At 38.0% G+C, this 19,959-nt stretch overlaps 4 protein-coding genes across 4 annotated transcripts in view; 2 read left to right on the top strand and 2 right to left on the bottom strand.

Annotated features, from left to right (window-relative positions):
* Positions 1–1,584, bottom strand: part of LOC129799340 (GPI transamidase component PIG-T) — a 6,068-nt gene extending 4,484 nt beyond the window's left edge. The window contains exons 1-2 of the mRNA XM_055843148.1: positions 1,355–1,584; positions 3–1,289 (exon numbers count right to left, since the gene is read on the bottom strand). Of these exons, the coding sequence (XP_055699123.1) occupies positions 3–1,289; positions 1,355–1,520 (1,453 nt within the window). The 5' untranslated portion in view covers positions 1,521–1,584. The remainder of the gene's footprint in view (positions 1–2; positions 1,290–1,354) is intronic.
* A 2,908-nt stretch (positions 1,585–4,492) lies between these two features.
* LOC129797999 (eIF-2-alpha kinase GCN2-like) lies at positions 4,493–6,674 on the bottom strand. Its single transcript, XM_055840928.1, has 3 exons — positions 6,490–6,674; positions 6,251–6,414; positions 4,493–6,167 (listed from the first exon to the last, which is right to left on the bottom strand). Exons 1-3 carry the CDS (start codon positions 6,544–6,546, stop codon positions 5,486–5,488), a joined length of 903 nt encoding a protein of 300 aa, XP_055696903.1. The 5' UTR covers positions 6,547–6,674; the 3' UTR covers positions 4,493–5,485.
* A 4,244-nt stretch (positions 6,675–10,918) lies between these two features.
* Positions 10,919–13,346, top strand: LOC129797997 (polyribonucleotide nucleotidyltransferase 1, mitochondrial). The gene is made up of 2 exons (XM_055840926.1): positions 10,919–11,103; positions 11,165–13,346. Exons 1-2 carry the CDS (start codon positions 10,943–10,945, stop codon positions 13,317–13,319), a joined length of 2,316 nt encoding a protein of 771 aa, XP_055696901.1. The 5' UTR covers positions 10,919–10,942; the 3' UTR covers positions 13,320–13,346.
* A 1,094-nt stretch (positions 13,347–14,440) lies between these two features.
* LOC129799339 (uncharacterized protein K02A2.6-like) lies at positions 14,441–18,505 on the top strand. The gene is made up of 4 exons (XM_055843146.1): positions 14,441–16,364; positions 16,464–16,722; positions 17,059–17,850; positions 18,316–18,505. Exons 1-4 carry the CDS (start codon positions 14,441–14,443, stop codon positions 18,503–18,505), a joined length of 3,165 nt encoding a protein of 1,054 aa, XP_055699121.1.
* The last annotated feature ends 1,454 nt before the right edge of the window (positions 18,506–19,959 follow it).

The raw sequence follows: 19,959 nt of genomic DNA, 5'->3' as shown, positions 1-19,959 counted from the left end.
GCTGTCCACGAAGAGAGATCCATCAACTGGGACTCCTGTGAAGTTCCTGGCAACCGGAAGCTGCGCAGCTACAATTGCTGAGCCTAGGTAGTGCCCGTGATTGGCGTCTGGGGGATATTCCTGCCACTTCAGGAAGATGTAGTCAAAGTGGAAGCTCATTTCTACGCTCGTCCGAGCCGGAAGCTTAAAGGCAACTTCGAGGTGGTAAGCGCGACGCCTCTGTTGACCAGGAATGTACTTGACAGCTGAGGGTTTGATCAGCTGCCCCGAAGGCAGCCGGAGCGTGAGAGTGTGCAGGTAGATTGGAACGAACCATGGGATATTTTCCTGGACAATTACATTGAGTTCTGACCAGTGAGTATTTGTCACCTTGGTCACGATCCTTCCGCGTTCCTGACCAATCCCTAAGATGTACCTTCTGGCGTATAGGGGCGGAGGACTACTGAGGGGCAAGATATTCTTGGTTTCTACCTTCCGGATAGCCGCTAGATTGAACATTCTTCCGGGAACTTCCTTTTTGATATCATAAACCGCAAAAATCGTATCAATTCCGCCCCTGCGGGACGTTTGAACAGCCTCCGGGACCGGGGTAAAGTCCAGATGTTGCGAATGTGTCATGTCCAGGAAGATTTTGCTGGATTCAGCCAATGGGCATGATCCTGCAAGGCCCTGACCAAAGAGTTTCCTCACAGACCAATCCTGCCCACCCAAAAGGATCTGATCATACACCAAATTCACCGTCTGCTTGATCTCTAGCATCTCCCCCGAACCCTTCCCACCCTTCAACTGTCTCACATGAATCCCCAGGGAATGATAATTCGTGGCATAAATGTGATTGGAATTCAGGAGAGAAAGAAATCCCTCACTGTGTCCACATGGCAGGAGTTTTTTCCACGGGGTCAGATTCTCCGTGCAAACTACCTCATGGGGCAGAGTTGAGTACCTCACAAAGCTGGAATTTACCTGCACAGAGGAATAAAACTGGGGCCTAATGGTAAAATGAGGCTGAACCGTATTAGTATCATCAATAAATCCCAAGGATGCACACAAAAGCCCCGACAGCGTTGCCACAAGATTCTTCCACTGCTCATCTATCTTTTCCGGCGTATTCCGGACATCTTGAGCATCGAACCATGCCAGAACTTCAGCTCCCGGAGCTGCATCAATCACCGGATAACCCCAATTTTCATACCTCCACAAAACATTTGTCAGGCTCACATGCAACTCCCGGAGGCTGTACACATGGAAAATCTCAGCCAGAGATCTCGGTGCAAGGTGAGTGTGATGAACTGTTGCAGGAAGTACTTGTAAATGTCACAAATTCAACAAACTTCCTCCACTATCAATCACTTACGATTTTCCCGGTTGTTGTACTGCCATTTCGTGGTGAATTGGAAAAATGTATTAATATGACCACTAACTAAGGGTTTTATGAACAATTCCTCATGAAATTCATCCCGATACTCAGCACAGGAAGCCAATTTGGCGGAAATTAGAACAAAAAATACCCAGAAAAGCATTTTTTTTTGTTTATCAGCTGACACTTTTGACAAATGGGACTTTGGGACAAGCACCGGTGCGACTACAGCGCCTTCTTGCGGATTATGACACAAGATGAGATTCCGCCAAGGCGCGAAAAATAGATAGGTTATGTCCGAAGTGTTAGGTTAAGCTGGAAATGAGCTAAACCTAAACTAAAGCTGATTAAATTTTAATAAAAGTGACAAGAATTTGTGATTTTCTCAAGGGGAAATATTCATTCAAAATACTATTTTTTTGCATAGGTAGAATGAAATTTTTGTCAACTTTTTGAGGTTATATTTAAATAACCTCAATAAAATCCTGAAAAGCTCGTACAGTAGAGTATCCTAAATTCGAACGCTCGGGGGGTATTTTTGACATTTCTCACTTCCCAAAATTCGAACGATTTTTTCAAAACTAACGAAATTTGTGTGAGATTAAATTGTACTTTGAATCAAATACTCGCACTTTCTCGCAAGTTTTAGTGGTAACATACTTCCTTTTCATTTTATACGATAATAATATATGTAAACATTCAGGAAGAAGCACATAAATATGATTCATTCACCTAATACGAACTTTTTAACATAACCTCACAATTGACATTTTGAATCCAAACGGCGTTCGAATTTGAGAGATTCAGATTTTAGAGACTCTACAACACTGTATGTCATCTGACAGTTTACGTTGTAAAGTAATTATTTTGTTTCTTTTTTATGGATAAATTGGACATTAAAAGTTGAGCCTTTGAGGTTATAATAACCTCAAAAAAATCCTCACACTCATATACAGTGTAGACTCTCAAGAAGTCAGTGTAAACAGTGTAGTCAGTGTAGAATCCCAGAAGTTAAAGTCGTAACTCAGCAAATTTATTTTTTTCACTATATTTTTGTATGGATAAATTGGAAATTAAAACTGAGTTTTAGAGGTTATTTTTAATAACCTTAAAAATCCTCAATTCATTTTGTAAAATATATTTCAATCCGACAGTAAACGTTGCAAATGTATATTTTAGTTGTTTATTTTTTGTATAGATAAATTGGAAATACAAGTTCTGTTTTTTGAGGTTATATCTAAATAACCTCAATAAAATCCCGCAAGATTCATTTGAAGAATTTTGTCATTTGAAAGTTAACGTCGTAACTTACTATTTTGTTTTCCTTTTTAATTCCTTTTTTTGTATGGATAAATCGGAAGTTAAGAATGAGTTTTTGAGGTTACTTTTAAGAACTTTAAAAAATCCTCAAACACCCATTTTGTAGAATTTTTTCGTCCGATAATGAACGTTGCAATTTTTTATTATGTTTGTTTACTTTTTTTTGTATAACCTCAAATTACACAAATCTTTGTCAATTCAATTATACAAAAGAAATGTCATGTTTTTTAGGTTAGAATTTAAATTTTCGAATAATTTTTCTATCGCGATTAAATTATTGAATAAAAATCCCTTTACGCGAAAAAAAGAATCTGCTGTGTTTTATGGAAGCTTATTCTCTCTCCAGAAAAGGTTATTACCTAACCTCAATCAGAAAATCCTAGAGTTTAAAAAGTAATGAAATTCTCTCCTAAAATTCAGATATAAATTTTCTTTCATTTCCGGATTTATCAATGACTCCAGAAACATTTCAAATTGTCAAGATTTATTAGATCTGTTAGATTTCTGAACTTAATATATTTTATATAATTTTTTATTGTCCTAATCAAAATTATTTATCAAAATTCACTCCCAAATTAGAAGCAAGATTAGAAGTTTTGCCGAATAATATTACTTAATTTTTAGGCTAGGTTTGTTACAACCTAAAATTTTTCTTCGAGTAACGTTTTTGAAACATTTTTGTTATAAAAATTCGTGATTTACATTTTAGAAATAGATTATTTCATTTCTTGGATTTAAAATACTTGTCAAAGTGAAGCATAATTTTACAATTAAGTTAAAAATTAAATCTGTTGAAAAAACAACTAATAACTCGACATTTACTTCTCATTTAAAAGTTTTTAAAATATAGCCGTATTTTTAAGGTTAGATTCATCGTAAATGTTGCCACAACAATGACTATTAGTTAGAGAAATAGCTTCCGGAATATTTTTTTCAAATAAAACACAAATACGTAACATGTAACCTCAAAATACAAATCAGTTTTTTTACAAATTGTCAAATTTTTCTTTCACGTTGATATTCAAAATGAATATGAAAATTCTTGGTCAATCTGTTTCTTATCGTGACTAAATTATTGAACCAAAAATCCTTTATATGGCAAGGAATTCTGGCACAAAATTATTCTTGAGTTTTTTTTAGGTTAAGATTAATCCTTTAAGGACGAGTGGGACACCGGTGTTCCAAAAACAAAAACTTTTTTTTTGACTATAGAAGGGGTTTCGTCCTCTAAATAAAGAATAAAAAAAGTTTTTATTTTTAGGACACTCGTGTTCCATTCTTCCTTAAAGGATTAACATAACCTAAAACTTTTTGAATTGATTTAAAAAAAAAAGAACTTCGAATATTTTTTTAAAGCAATAAATTTGTAATTTCTCGATTATAAATAGAATTTCTTTTCAAATTTTACATTAAAAGCTAGTGAAAGTAAAATTAAATTCTATTGATTAGCTAAAATTATAGATAATTTTTGAGGTTAGATACGATACACTGACCTTTATATCTCTTTCAAATTCTTTATGGATATTGAAAAATCTAGTTAAGTTATTCAGAAATAACCAATCTTTTTTTTTAAATAATTTTACGAAACAAAAGAGTCAGATTTTAATTTTAAAAGACTATGATTTGTAAAGATTTTTAGGTTAAAGATTAATAAATTTTAAGTTTCAAGAGCTTAGAGATTAATGTTTTTTTTAAGTAGATTAGAAAATTCTCCTACAAAATTCTTAATGCCATTCCGGCTAACAGCCGCAACTGTGCGCATGTTATTCGGCGGCATTTTCAGGCTAAATGTTTGAAAAATTCAAGCTCAGCTAATTTCTTTTTTTTTTTTGCTTTACGATTTGTTGTCATATTTCTTTGTTTTTTTTTCTCTTTTTTCACAATTGTCAGAGGAATGACGGTATTATTATTGTGAATTTAATATGTTATTATTATTATTTAAAAAAAAAATGTTTTGATTTTTAAGGTTATGGCGAACATAACTTCCTGAACCAGAAGAATTTCCATCCAAACGCAATTTTTATCACTAATTAAGTGTAAAAAGTGAAAAAGTTAGTGAAAATTCCATGGAACAAAAAATTTGTGGTTAGATTTCGGTATTTTTTGTTACAATGGAATAAAAAAAAAGACGCAAACGATGTCGTTTATTTTTTACATGTCCAGAAAATTTTTAAAGTTTTATTAGATCACTTCCTTTAATATGGGAATATTGAATTTCAAGGTTAAGTCAAACATAACCTAAAATTTCAAAAGAAAACGCTTTGCCAAAAATATAATTTGGGTCCAATACCTAAAATTCTTGATCTTTTGTCTGATTTATTCATCTAAGACGGTAAAAACTGGGGTTTGACTTAACCCTGCAAGATATATATATTTTTTAGTTGGAAATTTTTTGAGGTTAATTTTTTAAAATATCCTTAACTTTCAATGAATTTTTAAAGAGAAAATGACGAATGACGATTTCTTTCTCAAGTCACTAGAAATAGCTTTCAAAATAAATTAGGCGTCTCCTTTCCTCAAAAATCCGATTTTTGAGGTTAAATGCAACGAAACTCTAAAATTTTGAAACATAACCTCTTCACCAAAAAGAAAAGCAGAGATCTGGAGTTAATTTGTAAAGTTCATGCCACTTTGTTAAATTTTTACCATGGCATTTAATGCATAACCTTAATTCGGAAAGTCAAGCCAACATAACCTCACTTTTAGAAATTTCCACTGCTGTTATTTGAATTTAAATGAAGGATTAACCTCAAATTGATCTGGGAACATTCTGCCCTTTCCTTTGAAATGCCCAAATAAAATTGTTATCTACTTACTTGATATGACGTCGTCTACGGCACTTGACCCGTTGACCTTCCCTTCAGTCCCTTTAGCCTCGATCATGCTGTACTTGATGTTCCACTCGGTGATATAGAGCAGTTGCCCGGTCTCCAGGTCAATCCCGGAATACGCCACGCAGCCTTTTTGTGAATGCCCGAGGCAGCATCCTCTCTGGATCTGCCTCCCAGCTCCCCGGAAATAGATGATTTCGGCCTTTCGGTGCTCCGTGCATTCGTTGGGATACATGTAGCTTCGGAAGTGTGGCCAGGAGGACTCCGAGACGTCCGAGGAAGTAGGTGTTCCATGGTGCGTTGGACTTGATTCACTGATACTCCTCCTGGTGTCCTTCCTCATGCGAGATTCATTCTTTAGCATCTCCTTCCGTCGATTTACTTCATCCTTGAGGGCTTGCTGCTCCTGATCTTCCTTCATCTTCTGACAATTCAGCCTCTCCTGATCACGCTTCAGCTTCTGCATCAGCATCTCGTCATAGAAGCTCCCCGGAGGGGGTTTGTTGTGCTTATGCAAGAAAGCACGCACTGTCTCAGCCAGCTCAAAGACCATGACTTCTCCCTTGAGCTCTGCAGCCTGCTTCTGCAGCTCTTTCAGCAAATCCTCAATCAGAACATCCGACAGCCCTTTGCTATCTTCCAGTGCCAACTTTGGAGGACTGCCCAAACAAGATACGTTAATCCCACTCAACATGGAAAAGCCATTAGACTGATAAGCAGCCCGAAAGGAATCAATACTCACGTTTTGGGGTACTTGGAAGTGCATGTGATGTGAAGACTTGTCCTGACATGTGCTTCTGTGACTCCCGATGAGCCCATCAGAGGCGTAAGCATCAGCTTGAGATCCAGTGGCTTCCATCCCTGTCCCTTTTCGCGCAAATCAGTCACGTCCTGCCCGAATATTGACTGCCCTCCGGGAAAAGAATGAGGAAAATTGTTCAGAAAATTGCATGAGACTTTCGCCGAAGGGAAAAAACTCACCTGAATCACTTCAAATTCATTGTCCTGCCTTTCGCGATTGCTCTGTTTCGTTGCCATTGCATGTCAAAGTGCGTCTTGGGAAAGAATTACGATTAAAAGCGTGCGAAAAACACCGGAAAACTACATTTTTCCTGCGACTCTTGTCACAAACAGCACTAATTCAACTGACAGCATAGATGGCGAACTGCGGCGAAAAAAAATTGGCGCTAAATTACTCGCCACGGGGTAGAAAATAATTTATTACACGCTTTAAGGTAGAAACATATTAACACAGTAAAAATCACAATTATTGTGCTATTCTTTTTTCATTCATTCTAATTAAATAAAAATCTGAGTTAATGAAATCAAAAATTGGTAATATAATAACTAACAATTTTATAAGAATTATTTAGTAAGTAAATTCTCGTAAAGCCTACCAAAAATCAATATTTTATAAGAAGTTGATAATATTCAATACAAATTCGTGAAGATTCCCCATAGCAAAAGAAAGCGGAATAGGAATAACAAGCGAAAAATTCCTCGGAATTTTCCACTAGTTTCCTTAAAAAAATTCCATAGGAAATTTTCATAATACATTCTAAGGAAAATTTAATGGATTTATTCTGGATTTTTTATATAGAATACATCCATAGAAATGCTCATGGAATTTATGTGGATTTTTCCACCAAAATAAAATGGAGAAAAAATGAAGCTGTCACATGCACCTCATGATTTTACTTCCGAATATTAAAGAATATAGCAAAGATTACGAGGATTCTAATATGTTTTACTAAACCAACAATAACGAATTAACACTTTGAGCAATAAAAAAATATTTTATAAAAAAAAATAATTTTTCCTAAAATATATATTAAATGACATAAAAACAGTATTATTTTAGGTTGGCGGCCTATTTAATGTAATCACTTCACTATTATCTACACGAAACGCAGTGTCGCAGAATTAATTATATTATAATTGCCACATGAATCACTAAAAATTTTTGCGGAAGGTTTGGAAAAATTATCCACGTTGTCACAACACCATTTTATTTGTTTGACATTCGAGAAAGAAAGTGGAAAAAACCATGGGAAACCCTATGGAATGATAGTGGAAATTTCCATATGATTTTTCCAGCTTATCCCGCGGACGTTTCACATGTGAGTTGCTAAGATTCCAATGGAATTACCGGCTCCAAATTATATAGGAAAGCTTAGTGGAATTTTAGCGCCAAATTCCGGCGAATTTTGCAATTTGGACGCAAGTTTTCCACTGGAATTTTCGCGGAATTTTGCTATGGAGTTAAAAACTCATTTGAAATTCTGACGGTAAGTAGGTCACAACTTCACCTATTTTGGTTCCCAAATGAATAAAAAAATACTAAAATTGAAAGTCGTTGAATTAAAATCCCAAAATAGCATAATACGTTAGTGCAGAAGGTGCAGAAGCTCTCAACAAAAAAAAAACTAATTTCCAATTTCAGTTGTATTCTGTTGCACAGGACTACTATGACATATTGATTTAATGATTTATAAATTGACATATTCATTTTATATTAATATGGGATGTGGGAATGAATTTGGAAGGATTTCACTGGGAACGTAGTACCCGATCAGTAGAAAAAAATAATCCAGAATCCTTTCCAATTTATCGGAGGAAGAAGACGAACTTTTTCACTCATGAATTACATTTTATAAACTAAAGCCGTTGTTTTATTTTAAAAGAAGTGTTTTCCCTAAATATCCCCTTTTTCTTGAATCTTACATTAATTTCGTGACAATTCACATAAAATGTCATGGTGAGTTTTCAGATTTTCTAAAAAAAACAGCCATTTTTTCTAGAACTCAGAAATTAAAACGTTTTGTTGCAAAATTTTCGCATTGTTTGACTTTTCGTAAATTTGGAAAAAGATTGTGTGAGATTTCAACACGGATTTCTTTAGGAAAGACATGTCGAAAATTATGTGTATGTGAGAGGTTTAAAGACAAGTTTAGCCGTACAATCTTACATCTCAAGTTGGTTCTTTCTAAAAATCTAATTTAAAAATTATTTCTTATTTAAAATGTTTTAAAAATTTGAATTCAATAAATTTTCGCCATTTTCATATCTTAATCGTTGTGAGACTACATTTGTCCGTATGGTATCCAGATATGGGGTTCTGCAAGCAAGTCTTAAGCATTATGCAAAAGTTTCAGTACAAACTGTCACGAAAAATTTCAACTGCCCTTAGTATGTTCGCAATGAAATCATTAAAGGGAGTTGTAAGTACTCTCAGCATACCAAGAAATCTTATCCTTAAGCAGCAACAGTCCTTGTAACCAGTTAATCAATAGTTTCAATCAACTAGTCAATCAAGCCAGACATGGAAAATACTTTAATGACTATTCGTAGTAGACAAACCAGGAGTTTGTCTACTCCTAACTAAAACTAATAAATCCTAAAACTAATAAATTTAGCAAAAGACCATCCTTTCTCGTAATGAAAGAACAAAAAAAGGAAAATCAAGAGGTGTGTAGTTTGTCAGTCGATTTTCTGCTAAAATTCTTTTTTATGTTAAATTTACAATATCACGCAAGGGTACCTGTTTTGTCTTATTTTTTTCTAGAATCCTAGAAACTCAATATTTTCTAAGAAAATTCTAGCTTTTCACAGTTAGAAAATTTTCAAAATCTAAAATAAATTAAAAATATATGAATGAGGATAATTTCCTTGTATCCCCTGTATTATTTATCTAAATTTAGTATTTGTTTATATTTACCAAGATCACCAAATATTTATAAAGAAAAAGCATAGAAATGTTATAGCGAACGGTTTCGGACTTTGCACACACTGTGGCTTCGAACGCTTCATATCTTTCCCATATTCCATTAATGAACTTCATCTAATTTTCAGGAAATGTGGAACTGAAGACTAGTTCCTAAAATATATGGCCACAAGGTTAAATTCATTAAATTAAAATTCATTTTAAGACCAAGATAAGGACTATGTATAAAATATGAAGTGTTTGAAGACAAAGTGTGTGCAAAGCCTGAAAGTCTTACTAAATATTTCTTATCAATTTTTTTTAAATAATTTTATCAAACATTTAATTACTTTTACTGAGTGTTTTTTTTTATTTTTAACACTTTAAAACCTGAGCCAAAAAATCACGTTAAATACCAAAGTGGCATAAACTGCCAGCGCTGATATTCTGAACAAAAGAAACATTTGTTCAATAGTTTTTTTTCCATAAGACTTCTACTACAGTTCTAGGACTCATAAATTCATTTTCCAATAAATATTTTCCCATTTTCTTGACATTCTTATATATATTTTCTAAAAATTAACAAAAAATTCCCAGGTGAATTTTTACAGATTTTCGTAGCGAAAAGTCAATTTCCATTGCATTTCCTTTTTCCTAGCAATTTGGCAAGGATTTTAGGACTCATATCAATATATTTTCCTGTAACATTTTCAAATTCTCATATGTGAAGCTCAGAGGCACATATGGCACATATCCTATGCTTTAGCCATAGGATATGTGCCATTTTGCTTCTGAGCTCCACATATATAGTTTGCGCTTTTTTAAAAAGCATTATACGTGAAATTCCAACAGTAATTCGAAAAAAAAACGAAGCATAAAGTAAATTTCCACCTTATTTTTGTCTACAGTACCACTTAACAACAATTCTAGGTCTTATATCACTTAATTTTTAAACATTATTTTAACATTTGCATGTATTTTTTGCGATTTTTTCGAATCGTGACAAAACTAAAAAAAATGTTAACATTTTTTTTAGGTTATGTGATATAAATCATTCAAATGTCCATTTCTGGTGCCAACTCCATATAAAAATGGTACCATTTTACGCCAATTTGGTATTATATGCCCGTTTTCTGGTTTTCTCATTATTTTTTTTTTAAATAATAGGAAAGTTATAAACTGTTTTTTCAACTAAACGAAAGCTAATTAAATTCCCTACATTAGTATTATCACTTTAGCATAATATTGAACAGAATTCTTGCTATGAATCTCTAAACTCAAAATTGGAGTAAAATGCCACTTTGGGATTTAAAGTTTTAATAAAAAATAATTGAAAATGAGTAGAGTAGCCAGAGGCATGACATATCCTATGTTTTCCATATGTTTCTAGCGCGCCGAAAACTTTTGAGTTTATTAGCTGTTTTCTCTCATTGTAGAATGAATTAGCAAAAAATACTAATACAAAATAAAAGTCAATTTAATAATGAAGAAGCAACAGACAACTCCAAATTGGCAACCTACGTAGTTTTGTAGATATCTCGTGAAATGTGTATGGAAATAGGAAAAAAAATTATACTAAAACTGGTCGCATTTTTCAGAGCTAATGTCACCCCCTGGAGAGTAGCTGTGTTAATATGTTTCCACCTTCATATAAATTTACTACACTTCGTGTAAAATACACCAGATTTGCGTAATTTATGTAACAATTGCAAACTCACAGCTTTTGTCAGGATGTTGAACATCACACAGCACGCTCGTTCCCCCGTAAACCCCTGGAAATCCTGCCTCATTGGCAATCTCTTCCACAGAAAAGTGCGGAAGTGCAAGCACATCCATCGCAGCTTCTCATCTACTCCCCAGGACGCCACTGTCGAGGCTGTTTTCTCCAACAGGTGAGACTTTTCCCATTTGGAGGTTATGTTTCGCCGGTTGTTATTGTTCTTTCTGTTGCAGTCGAACGCTCTCCCTGACTTCCGGGAAGTATGCCAGATTTGCCAGTGGCAGTGTCGTGGCCGAGATGGGAGATACAGCTGTGATGGTGACCACTGTGGCCAAGCAGAAGCCCACAAGTGGAGGATTTGTCCCTCTGATTGTGGACTACAGGCAGAAATCTGCAGCTGCCGGACGCATTCCCACCAATTTCCTTCGGCGAGAGCTGGGGCCGTCTGAGAAGGAGATTTTGTCTGCCAGGCTCATTGATCGCTCCGTTCGACCGATGTTTTCGCCAGATTTTCGGTATGAGACTCAGGTTGTCTGCAATCTTCTGGCTGTTGATCATGCCAATCTTCCGGATGTTTGTGCGGTGAATGCAGCTTCTGCTGCTCTAAGTGTCAGTGATATCCCGTGGAATGGGCCAGTTGGAGCTGTCCGGATGGGGCTGTGTGATGGGGAGATTATTGTTAATCCCACGCGGAGGGAATTGCAGGCTTCTTCGTTGGATCTTGTGGTCACAGCGACTAGGCAGAACCTTGTGGTGATGCTGGAGGGAAGAGGGGATATTGTTCTGTTGAATGACGTGCAGAAGGCTATTAAGCAGGGCACCAAGGAAGCTCAGCATGTAATTAATGCCATTGAGAAGCTTCAGAAGGAGCATGGAAGGCAAAAGAGGACCTTGGAAGCTCTTCCGGAAGTGCCAGAAGATGTTTTTCAGGCCATCCGGATGGGTAGTGAGATTCGCTTGAGGGAGATTTTCAGGGATACGGCTCACGACAAAATCAGCAGAGATGTAGCAGTCCAGGCTGTTCGAGTGGAAGTTCTGGAGAGCGTCAAGGGCGACTTTCCTGATGCTGAAGTGTCCCTGCTTGAGGGTGCTTTCAATAGATACTGCCGGGAAGTTTTCAGGGAATTGATCTTCGAGCGGGATTTGCGTTGCGATGGAAGAGGATTGGATGACTTGAGGAATATCAGTTGCAAAATTGATCTTCACAAGCCACTCCATGGATCAGCTCTGTTCCAGCGTGGGCAGACTCAGGTTTTCTGTACAGTGGCTCTGGATTCCCAAGAGAGTGCCATGAAGCTGGATACCATCTCTGCTCTCGATTCCGGAGCCAGAGCCAAGAATTTCTTCCTGCACTACGAGTTTCCGCCTTACGCCACCGGCGAAATCGGGCGAATAGGCCCCATTGGTCGGCGAGAAATGGGACATGGGGCTCTGGCTGAGAAGGGACTCCTGCCAACGCTTCCCAGCGACTTCCCCTTCACAGTTCGCCTGACGGCCGAAGTTCTGGAGAGCAACGGATCTAGCTCGATGGCCAGTGTTTGTGCAGGATCTCTGGCTCTTATGGACGCAGGAGTTCCACTGTCTGCCCCAGCAGCCGGCGTAGCAATCGGCTTGGTGACCAAATGCCAGGATCCCAAGCATCTTGAGGATTACAAACTCCTGACAGATCTTCTCGGCATTGAGGACTACATGGGTGACATGGACATGAAAGTGGCCGGAACTCGCAAAGGAATCACAGCTCTGCAAGCAGACATCAAGGTTCCCGGACTCCCTCTCAAAGTTGTAATGGAAGCCTTGCAGAAAGCCACTGACGCCAAGAGTAAAATCCTGGACATCATGAAGCTCACAATCTCCGAATCCAGGCGCGTGAAAAAAGACAGCTGGCCAGTCAGTGACAAGATCACCGTGGAACCTCATCAGAGATCCAAGTTAATCGGTCCCGGAGGAGTTAACCTCAAAAAGATCTACCTAGAAACAGGAGCTCAACTCACAGCAGACTCAGAAATCACATTCACTCTCTTCGCCCCATCCCAGTCGGCCATGGATGAGGCCAGAGAGATGATAGAGGTATTCCTGAAGTTTGATCGGGTGCCAGATCTTGAATTTGGAGCCATTTACACAGCCAAAATTGTGGATGTTAAAGACATTGGCGTCATGGTTACTCTTTATCCATCAATGCCCCCAGCCCTTCTGCACAATTCCCAGCTGGATCAGCGGAAAATCGCCCATCCGTCAGTGTTAGGACTAGAAGTTGGTCAGGAGATTCAGGTGAAGTACTTCGGGCGGGATCCCGTCTCGGGTTTCATGCGGCTCTCGAGAAAAGTGCTCCAAGGACCAAGTACAACAGTTAGGAACCTCGATAGGAGTGAACAATCCGACGTAGCGTGAGAATAAAGTTTTGAAAACCAAATAAAAGGACTTACAATTTTTGTTCCCGTAGAATTATTTTAGGTTATGTTCACTGGAAAGCTTATCCCGCTCAAAAGAGACCAAAAGATCCTAATCTGATATTCACTAGAAGTCACTAGTTTCTAGCTCAAATATCTCAAATTCTCGTGCAAAACAATGTTAAGGAGCTTCTTTGTTGAATAAGCCACACGTTAAACTTAGAAAAACACTAAAATTTTAACAATTTGCTGAATAAAAAGAGTGCAAATAATAATTGTCCAATGCAGACGACGGGAATGCTGTGAGTTAAAAACTGTGACACACTCACAGCATTTACCCTATAACAATCGCTTCTGCAAACATGATGCATGATCGGTTCTTTCAAATTCTTTTTGCAAAGCCAAGCAACTCAATCTTGTTAAAATTTTGTCAAAAGCATGCTATCTTCCAATTTGACAGCATTTTTCTGATTTTACGCAAAAAACACTTTTAATATTTATAAACGCTCACATTCTTTTAAGAATGTCACAATGAATGGCCCAATAATCCGTAAAAAGTTGACATTCATTTGATCTTACAATATTTTCGACAATGGGGAATGCGCTTTAATGGGGAATCAAACCTCAATTCTAGTTCGATTCGATTTATTCGCTGGGACTTTACTTGATTTTTTAATTTAATCAATACGCAAAATACGGTTTGAAAATTGTTTTATTTCTTGTTGTTGTGATTTTAAAAAGTGCCAGCCGTCAGCTGGCGCTGCAACATAACAGTTAAAAGGTTTCTAACCACTCTCACCACCATGACACATCAGAGGGCTAATTTTTGAAACTCTCACTCGCACCCGCGAGCTCTTTAGTGGCCGAGAGAAATTGACTCGCACACGCCGCAGATTCAAATCCTTCCGTAACGACTTCTTTATAACATAAACTACTCGTTGGACGTACTAAAGAATCTGCGGGGTGTGCGAGCCAATTTCTCTCGGCCACTAAAGAGCTCGCGGGTGCGAGTGAGAATTTCAAAAATTGGCCCTCAGAATTAGCTTCATTAGACATTTGCCTTGAGTTCAATAAAGACGTGAATTACGAGAAAAGGAATTTTACTACAGTGGCGACGACAAAATGTCAGAAGAAGGTGATTCGTCTAATCGTAAGGAAGAGAAAAAACTGCAAACGATGCAGTCAAGTACAGGAATATCTGGGCACCAGAATATTCAACTTACCTTGCCGACAAATTTGGAGTATTTCCAACCCCAAAAAGGCACGTGGAGTCGATGGCTGATGCGACTTGAGGAAAATTTTGAATTCTTTGGAATTACTGCAGAGGATAGCCAGAAGAGAATGTTGACGCAGTACATGGGCTGCGAGGCTTACGATAAGCTGTGTGACAGAATCGCCCCAAGAGTTCCGAGGAACCTAACCTACAAGGAGATTGCAGATCTGCTGCAGAAGTACTACGATCCACCTCCACAAGAAATTATAGAGGTTTATAAGTTCCAGAAACGGGAGCAAAATGAAGGGGAGTCTTGTGATGATTATTTGGCTGCGCTGCGCAAACTGGCTGTCAATTGCAACTTTGGATGCAGTGAATGTGATTTCCTTCTGAAAGCGTTGAGAAATCAATTCGTGATTGGGTTGAGAAATAAGGCAATTCAAAAGCGCCTGTTCGAGAAAAAGGATTTGACACTGGACCATGCTGTGGAGATAGCAAAAGCCATGGAGTCATCCGAAGAAGGACAGGAAGTTGTAGCCGGCAAGCAGAAGATGGACGTCAATAAGGTCGCCGAAGCGGAGAAGAAGCTGCCAGAGAACAATGTTCCAGAGAAAGAAGAGGAACAGGGTAAGCCGCCCATCAGGAGATGCTATCGTTGCGGAGTGAGTACCCATTTGGCCAATAAGTGCCCTCAGAAAGATGCTATTATTTGTTACGCGTGCAACAAGAAAGGCCACATGGCGAAATTCTGTCTCACCACCGGAAAGAAGGAGCAGAAGGGAGGAGAAAAACTCAATAAAGTTGAAGATTTAATGTATCAAGAGAGTAAATTTGTAGGGAAAGTTTGGTTAGGTGTCAAGGTGGGTGGAAGAGACATGAATTTCGAGGTAGACAGTGGATCTCCGATATCCATTATAAGTTCTCATGATAAAGATACCCTTTTTCCAAAGGCGGAAATTTTTCCTACAAGTAGGAATTTTGTCGGGTATAATAATTCAGAGATTGATGTGTTGGGTTATGTGAAGGCTACCGTGGAAGTGAGGGGACGTGTCCTTCGAGACATGAATTTGTACATTGCTCTGGGTTCTAAGAAAGCACCTCTGTTGGGCAGGGAATGGATACGAAGACTTAACTGGCTTAACTGGAATCAAGTAATGTCGATTCATAAGGTCTCAGAGAATATTAAACTTGATGAAGAGATTGTAAATCTGAAAAGGGATTTTAAAAACGTATTTGACGATTCCTTGGGAAAGATAGTGGGGATTAAAGCGGAACTTAAACTTAAAGATGATGCGAAGCCAGTGTTTTTGAAAGCAAGGGGTGTACCATTTGCAAGAAAAGAAGCAGTCGGGCGTGAGATTGATAAATTGGTGGAAGAAGGGGTTTTTGTGAAAGTAAATCAAAGTCCTTGGGCGACACCAATAGTTGTAGTTCCAAAAGCTTCTGGGAAATTGCGCCTTTGTGGTGATTATAGCACTACTCTTAATCCAAATCTCGTCATAGACAGGCACCCATTGCCAACGGTTGAGGAGCTTTTCTGTGATATGGCAGGGGGAGAAAAGTTTTCCAAATTAGACTTAACCCAGGCTTACATGCAATTAGAAGTTCGGGAGGAAGATCAAGAGATGTTAACGGTGAATACCCACAAAGGGCTTTACAGACCTACTCGAATGATGTACGGAGTATCATCTGCGGTTGCAATTTGGCAGAGAGTTATGGAAACATTGTTGCAAGATGTTCCGGGTGTCAAAGTGTTCCTTGATGATATTCGTATCACAGGGTCAAACGATCAGGAGCATTTGACAAGACTTAGGGAAGTCTTGAAAAGATTAAGTGAGAAAAACATGAGAGTTAACTTTGAGAAATGCGAATTTTTCGCGAAAGAAATCAGTTATTGCGGTTATATAATTGATAAAAATGGCATTCACAAAGATCCTAAAAAGATTGAAGCGTTAGAAGGGATGCCACGACCCAAGAATCGCGATGAAGTCAGAGCCTATGTTGGCTTTATCAATTATTATGGAAGATTTTTTGAAAATTTAAGCACAAAGTTGTACCCGATTAATAATCTCCTTAAAGAAGACAGTGATTCGGGAATTAAATGGGATTCCGATTGTGAGAAAGCTTTTCAGGGAATGAGAGATGAAATGAGGAAAGAAGTTTTTCTGGGTCATTATGACCCAAAGGAACAGTTAGTTCTGGCTGTTGATGCCAGTCCCGTAGGGGTTGGGGCTTGTATAAGCCATAGATATAGAAACGGTACGGAGAAACCTTTGTGCTTTGCGTCTCAAACGCTGACCGATACGCAAAAGAAATACACTCAGATAGACAAGGAGGCTTACGCGATTATTTTTGGCCTTAAGAAGTTTCATTCTTATCTGTATGGCCGTCATTTTATTCTAATCACCGACAATAAACCTTTGTCACAGATTATGAATCCACAAAAATGCATTCCGCATTACACTGCCCTTCGTATGCAACATTACGCGTTATTCCTAAAAGGTTTTGATTTCTCGATCGAGCACAGAAAGGCTGCTGCTCATGGAAACGCAGACGGACTATCGCGTTTGCCACTACCTAAGACTTCAGAATACGAAACGGATGATCCGGAAATTGTTCAATTGAATTCGATCAATACATTACCTGTGACTTTGTCAGAAATTCAGCATGAGACTAAGATAGATAAGGAAGTTAAGAAGCTGATTGAGGGCCTTAAATTGGGGAAAGTTATTTCCAAGGAAGATCGGTTCAATATAAATATGGAGGAATTTTCTTTTAAGCAGGGCTGCTTGGTCAGGGGGGAAAGAACATATATTCCGGGCAAGTTGAGAAATGTAATACTTCAGGAGTTGCATGATGGGCATGTGGGTATGACGAAGATGAAGATGATGGCGAGAAGTTATTGCTGGTGGGTCGGAATTGACAGAGACATAGAGAAATTGGTGAGCAACTGCACAAATTGCCAAGAGAATCGGGCAAACCCGTCTAAAGTTCCAGTCCATACATGGGAATCAGCAACTAAACCATTTGAGAGGGTACACATTGACTATGCGGGGCCAGTGTATGGGAAATGGTTGCTAATAGTTGTGGATTCATATTCGAAGTGGCCTGAGGTAGTCAGTGTTACAGACCAGACGACTGAAACTACTATTACAGAGTTACGAAAAATTTTTTCTACACATGGCCTACCAGAAGTGATTGTATCTGATCAAGGCAGGCAGTTTATGAGCTGCGAATTTAAAGAGTTTTGTAAAAACAATGGAATTGTGCACAAAACGGGTGCTCCTTACCATCCAGCTACAAACGGGCAAGCTGAGCGGTATGTAAGGACAGTTAAAGAAAAGCTTTCCGCATTGAAAGAAGTTGATAGACAGGATCTGGACAGAAAACTCTGTTCAATTTTGATGAATTACCGCAGAACCCCCCATAGTGCGACAGGCGAATCCCCAAGTCAAAGACTTTTTAAACGACAAATCCGATCTCGCTTAGATTTTATAATTCCGGGGGAGGGGGTGACTGAGAAAGAGGCAGATCAGTCAGAAAGAATACGCGAATTGAGAGTTGGAGAGAGGGTAGCAGCACGGAATTTTAGAGATTATGAAGGAAAGTGGAAATTCGTAAATATACGGAATAAATGGGGAAAACTACATTATGAGGTAGAGCTAGATGACGGAAGGTGTTGGAAAAGACACATTGACCAACTGCGTAAAGTAGGCAGAGAAGCGGGTTTTCCCAAAGACGCCACATACGTTAATCGTTATTGGAATGATGATGATACAATCAGTGAGCCAGATCTGTTAGAAGTGTCCGATTCCGATTCTCAATCAGAGGACGAAGTTTTCGAAGATGCTGTAGATGATCCCAGCTCTAGTACAAATGAAGTGTCTCTCGAAACAGGTCCGTTACCCTCGCACCCGGAACCTTTGCGTAGATCCAAAAGGACTATTAGGCCACCTGATCGACTTAACCTCTAGAACATGTCTTTTCCATAGAGATTGGATTTTCTTTTGGCCATCAGCACATTGTTATTATTATTTGCATTGTATAAGGGAATTAACTTTTAGGGGGGGAAGAGCTGTTGTGATTTTAAAAAGTGCCAGCCGTCAGCTGGCGCTGCAACATAACAATTAAAAGGTTTCTAACATCTAACCACTCTCACCACCATGACACATCAGAATTAGCTTCATTAGACATTTGCCTTGAGTTCAATAAAGACGTGAATTACGAGAAAAGGAATTTTACTACACTTGTGCACAATCAAGGGGTAATTGTTTTCTATTTTTTCTCACGATTGTTTCTGGTTGAAGCTAGATTTAATTTAGCTAGGTTGAAGCTAGAAGGTAGATTTCACGATACAAGAATTGGGTTTCTCGGGTTTGGCGAAACAAAAATTGGGTTTCTCGATGTATTTTTGAAATTTCTCGTGTTAAGCGATGCATTTTTTTGGGTTTCTCCGGTTTCGTGAAACGTTTCTCGGACAACTGACCAGAGCTTCCCAATATATATAACCCTTTGTGTTAAGATTTTCTAATAAGATTCGAAATTAAAGTTCGTACCATTACCATAAGATCTAAGATCACTTTGCAGAACTCAAAATTTTTTCTGTATTCATTTTATTTAATTTTTTTCTGAAAAATACTTTTATTTGAATTAGTGATTCCAGCGTTTTTCTGAAGTATTTCAAGAATGCGATTAGGCATTCTCTCGATTAAAGGACAATGGGCAAAAATGTATGGGAGTTGGTCTATGTGGCGACCGCAGATAGGACTAGACGCAGTTTATAGGTAATGGTGTAGGATGAAGAACCACTGAGACCCAGGACGATATTCGCCGGGAATCCTTGTAAAAACGCCTTTATTCTTTCGAAAAAATACTATTTTGACATCGAATTACTCAATATTAGCTAAAGGGATCTTTATGAAATTCGGTATGGAATCAATGTATGACTTAAGCTATTTATCCATGGATACTAACCCCTCCCGCCATTCCTCCTTCCAGTAGCCCCAATACAAAATGTGGACTTTTTTGCATTTTAACTTCCCTCTGAGAAGAAGTTGAAAGCTGAAACTTGGTATGGAATCAAGGTTTATGAAAGGTTCCTTAACCATGTATATAGGACCCTCCCCCCTCTACTCCTTCTTGTAGCGCCCATACAAAATAATGACTTTTTCCACTATAACTCCTCTGTGAAAAGAAGTATAAATCTGAAACTTGGCACAGGATCAAGGGCAATGGAAGGCTTTTTAACCGTTTATATATGCGTTTTCCCTCACTACTCCTTCCAGAAGTCCCCATACAAAATGAGGACTTTTTACACTATAACTCCTCTCTGAGAAAAGGTAGAAAACTGAAACACGGCATGGAAACATGATTTATGAAAGGCTATTCAGTCATATAAAGTCTGTTTACGATTTCAAAAGAATATAAA

This window comes from Phlebotomus papatasi, chromosome 1 (genome assembly GCF_024763615.1).
Source record: "Phlebotomus papatasi isolate M1 chromosome 1, Ppap_2.1, whole genome shotgun sequence".
Taxonomy (NCBI): Eukaryota; Metazoa; Arthropoda; class Insecta; order Diptera; family Psychodidae; genus Phlebotomus; species Phlebotomus papatasi.
This window is presented reverse-complemented; position numbering and strand designations above follow the sequence as displayed.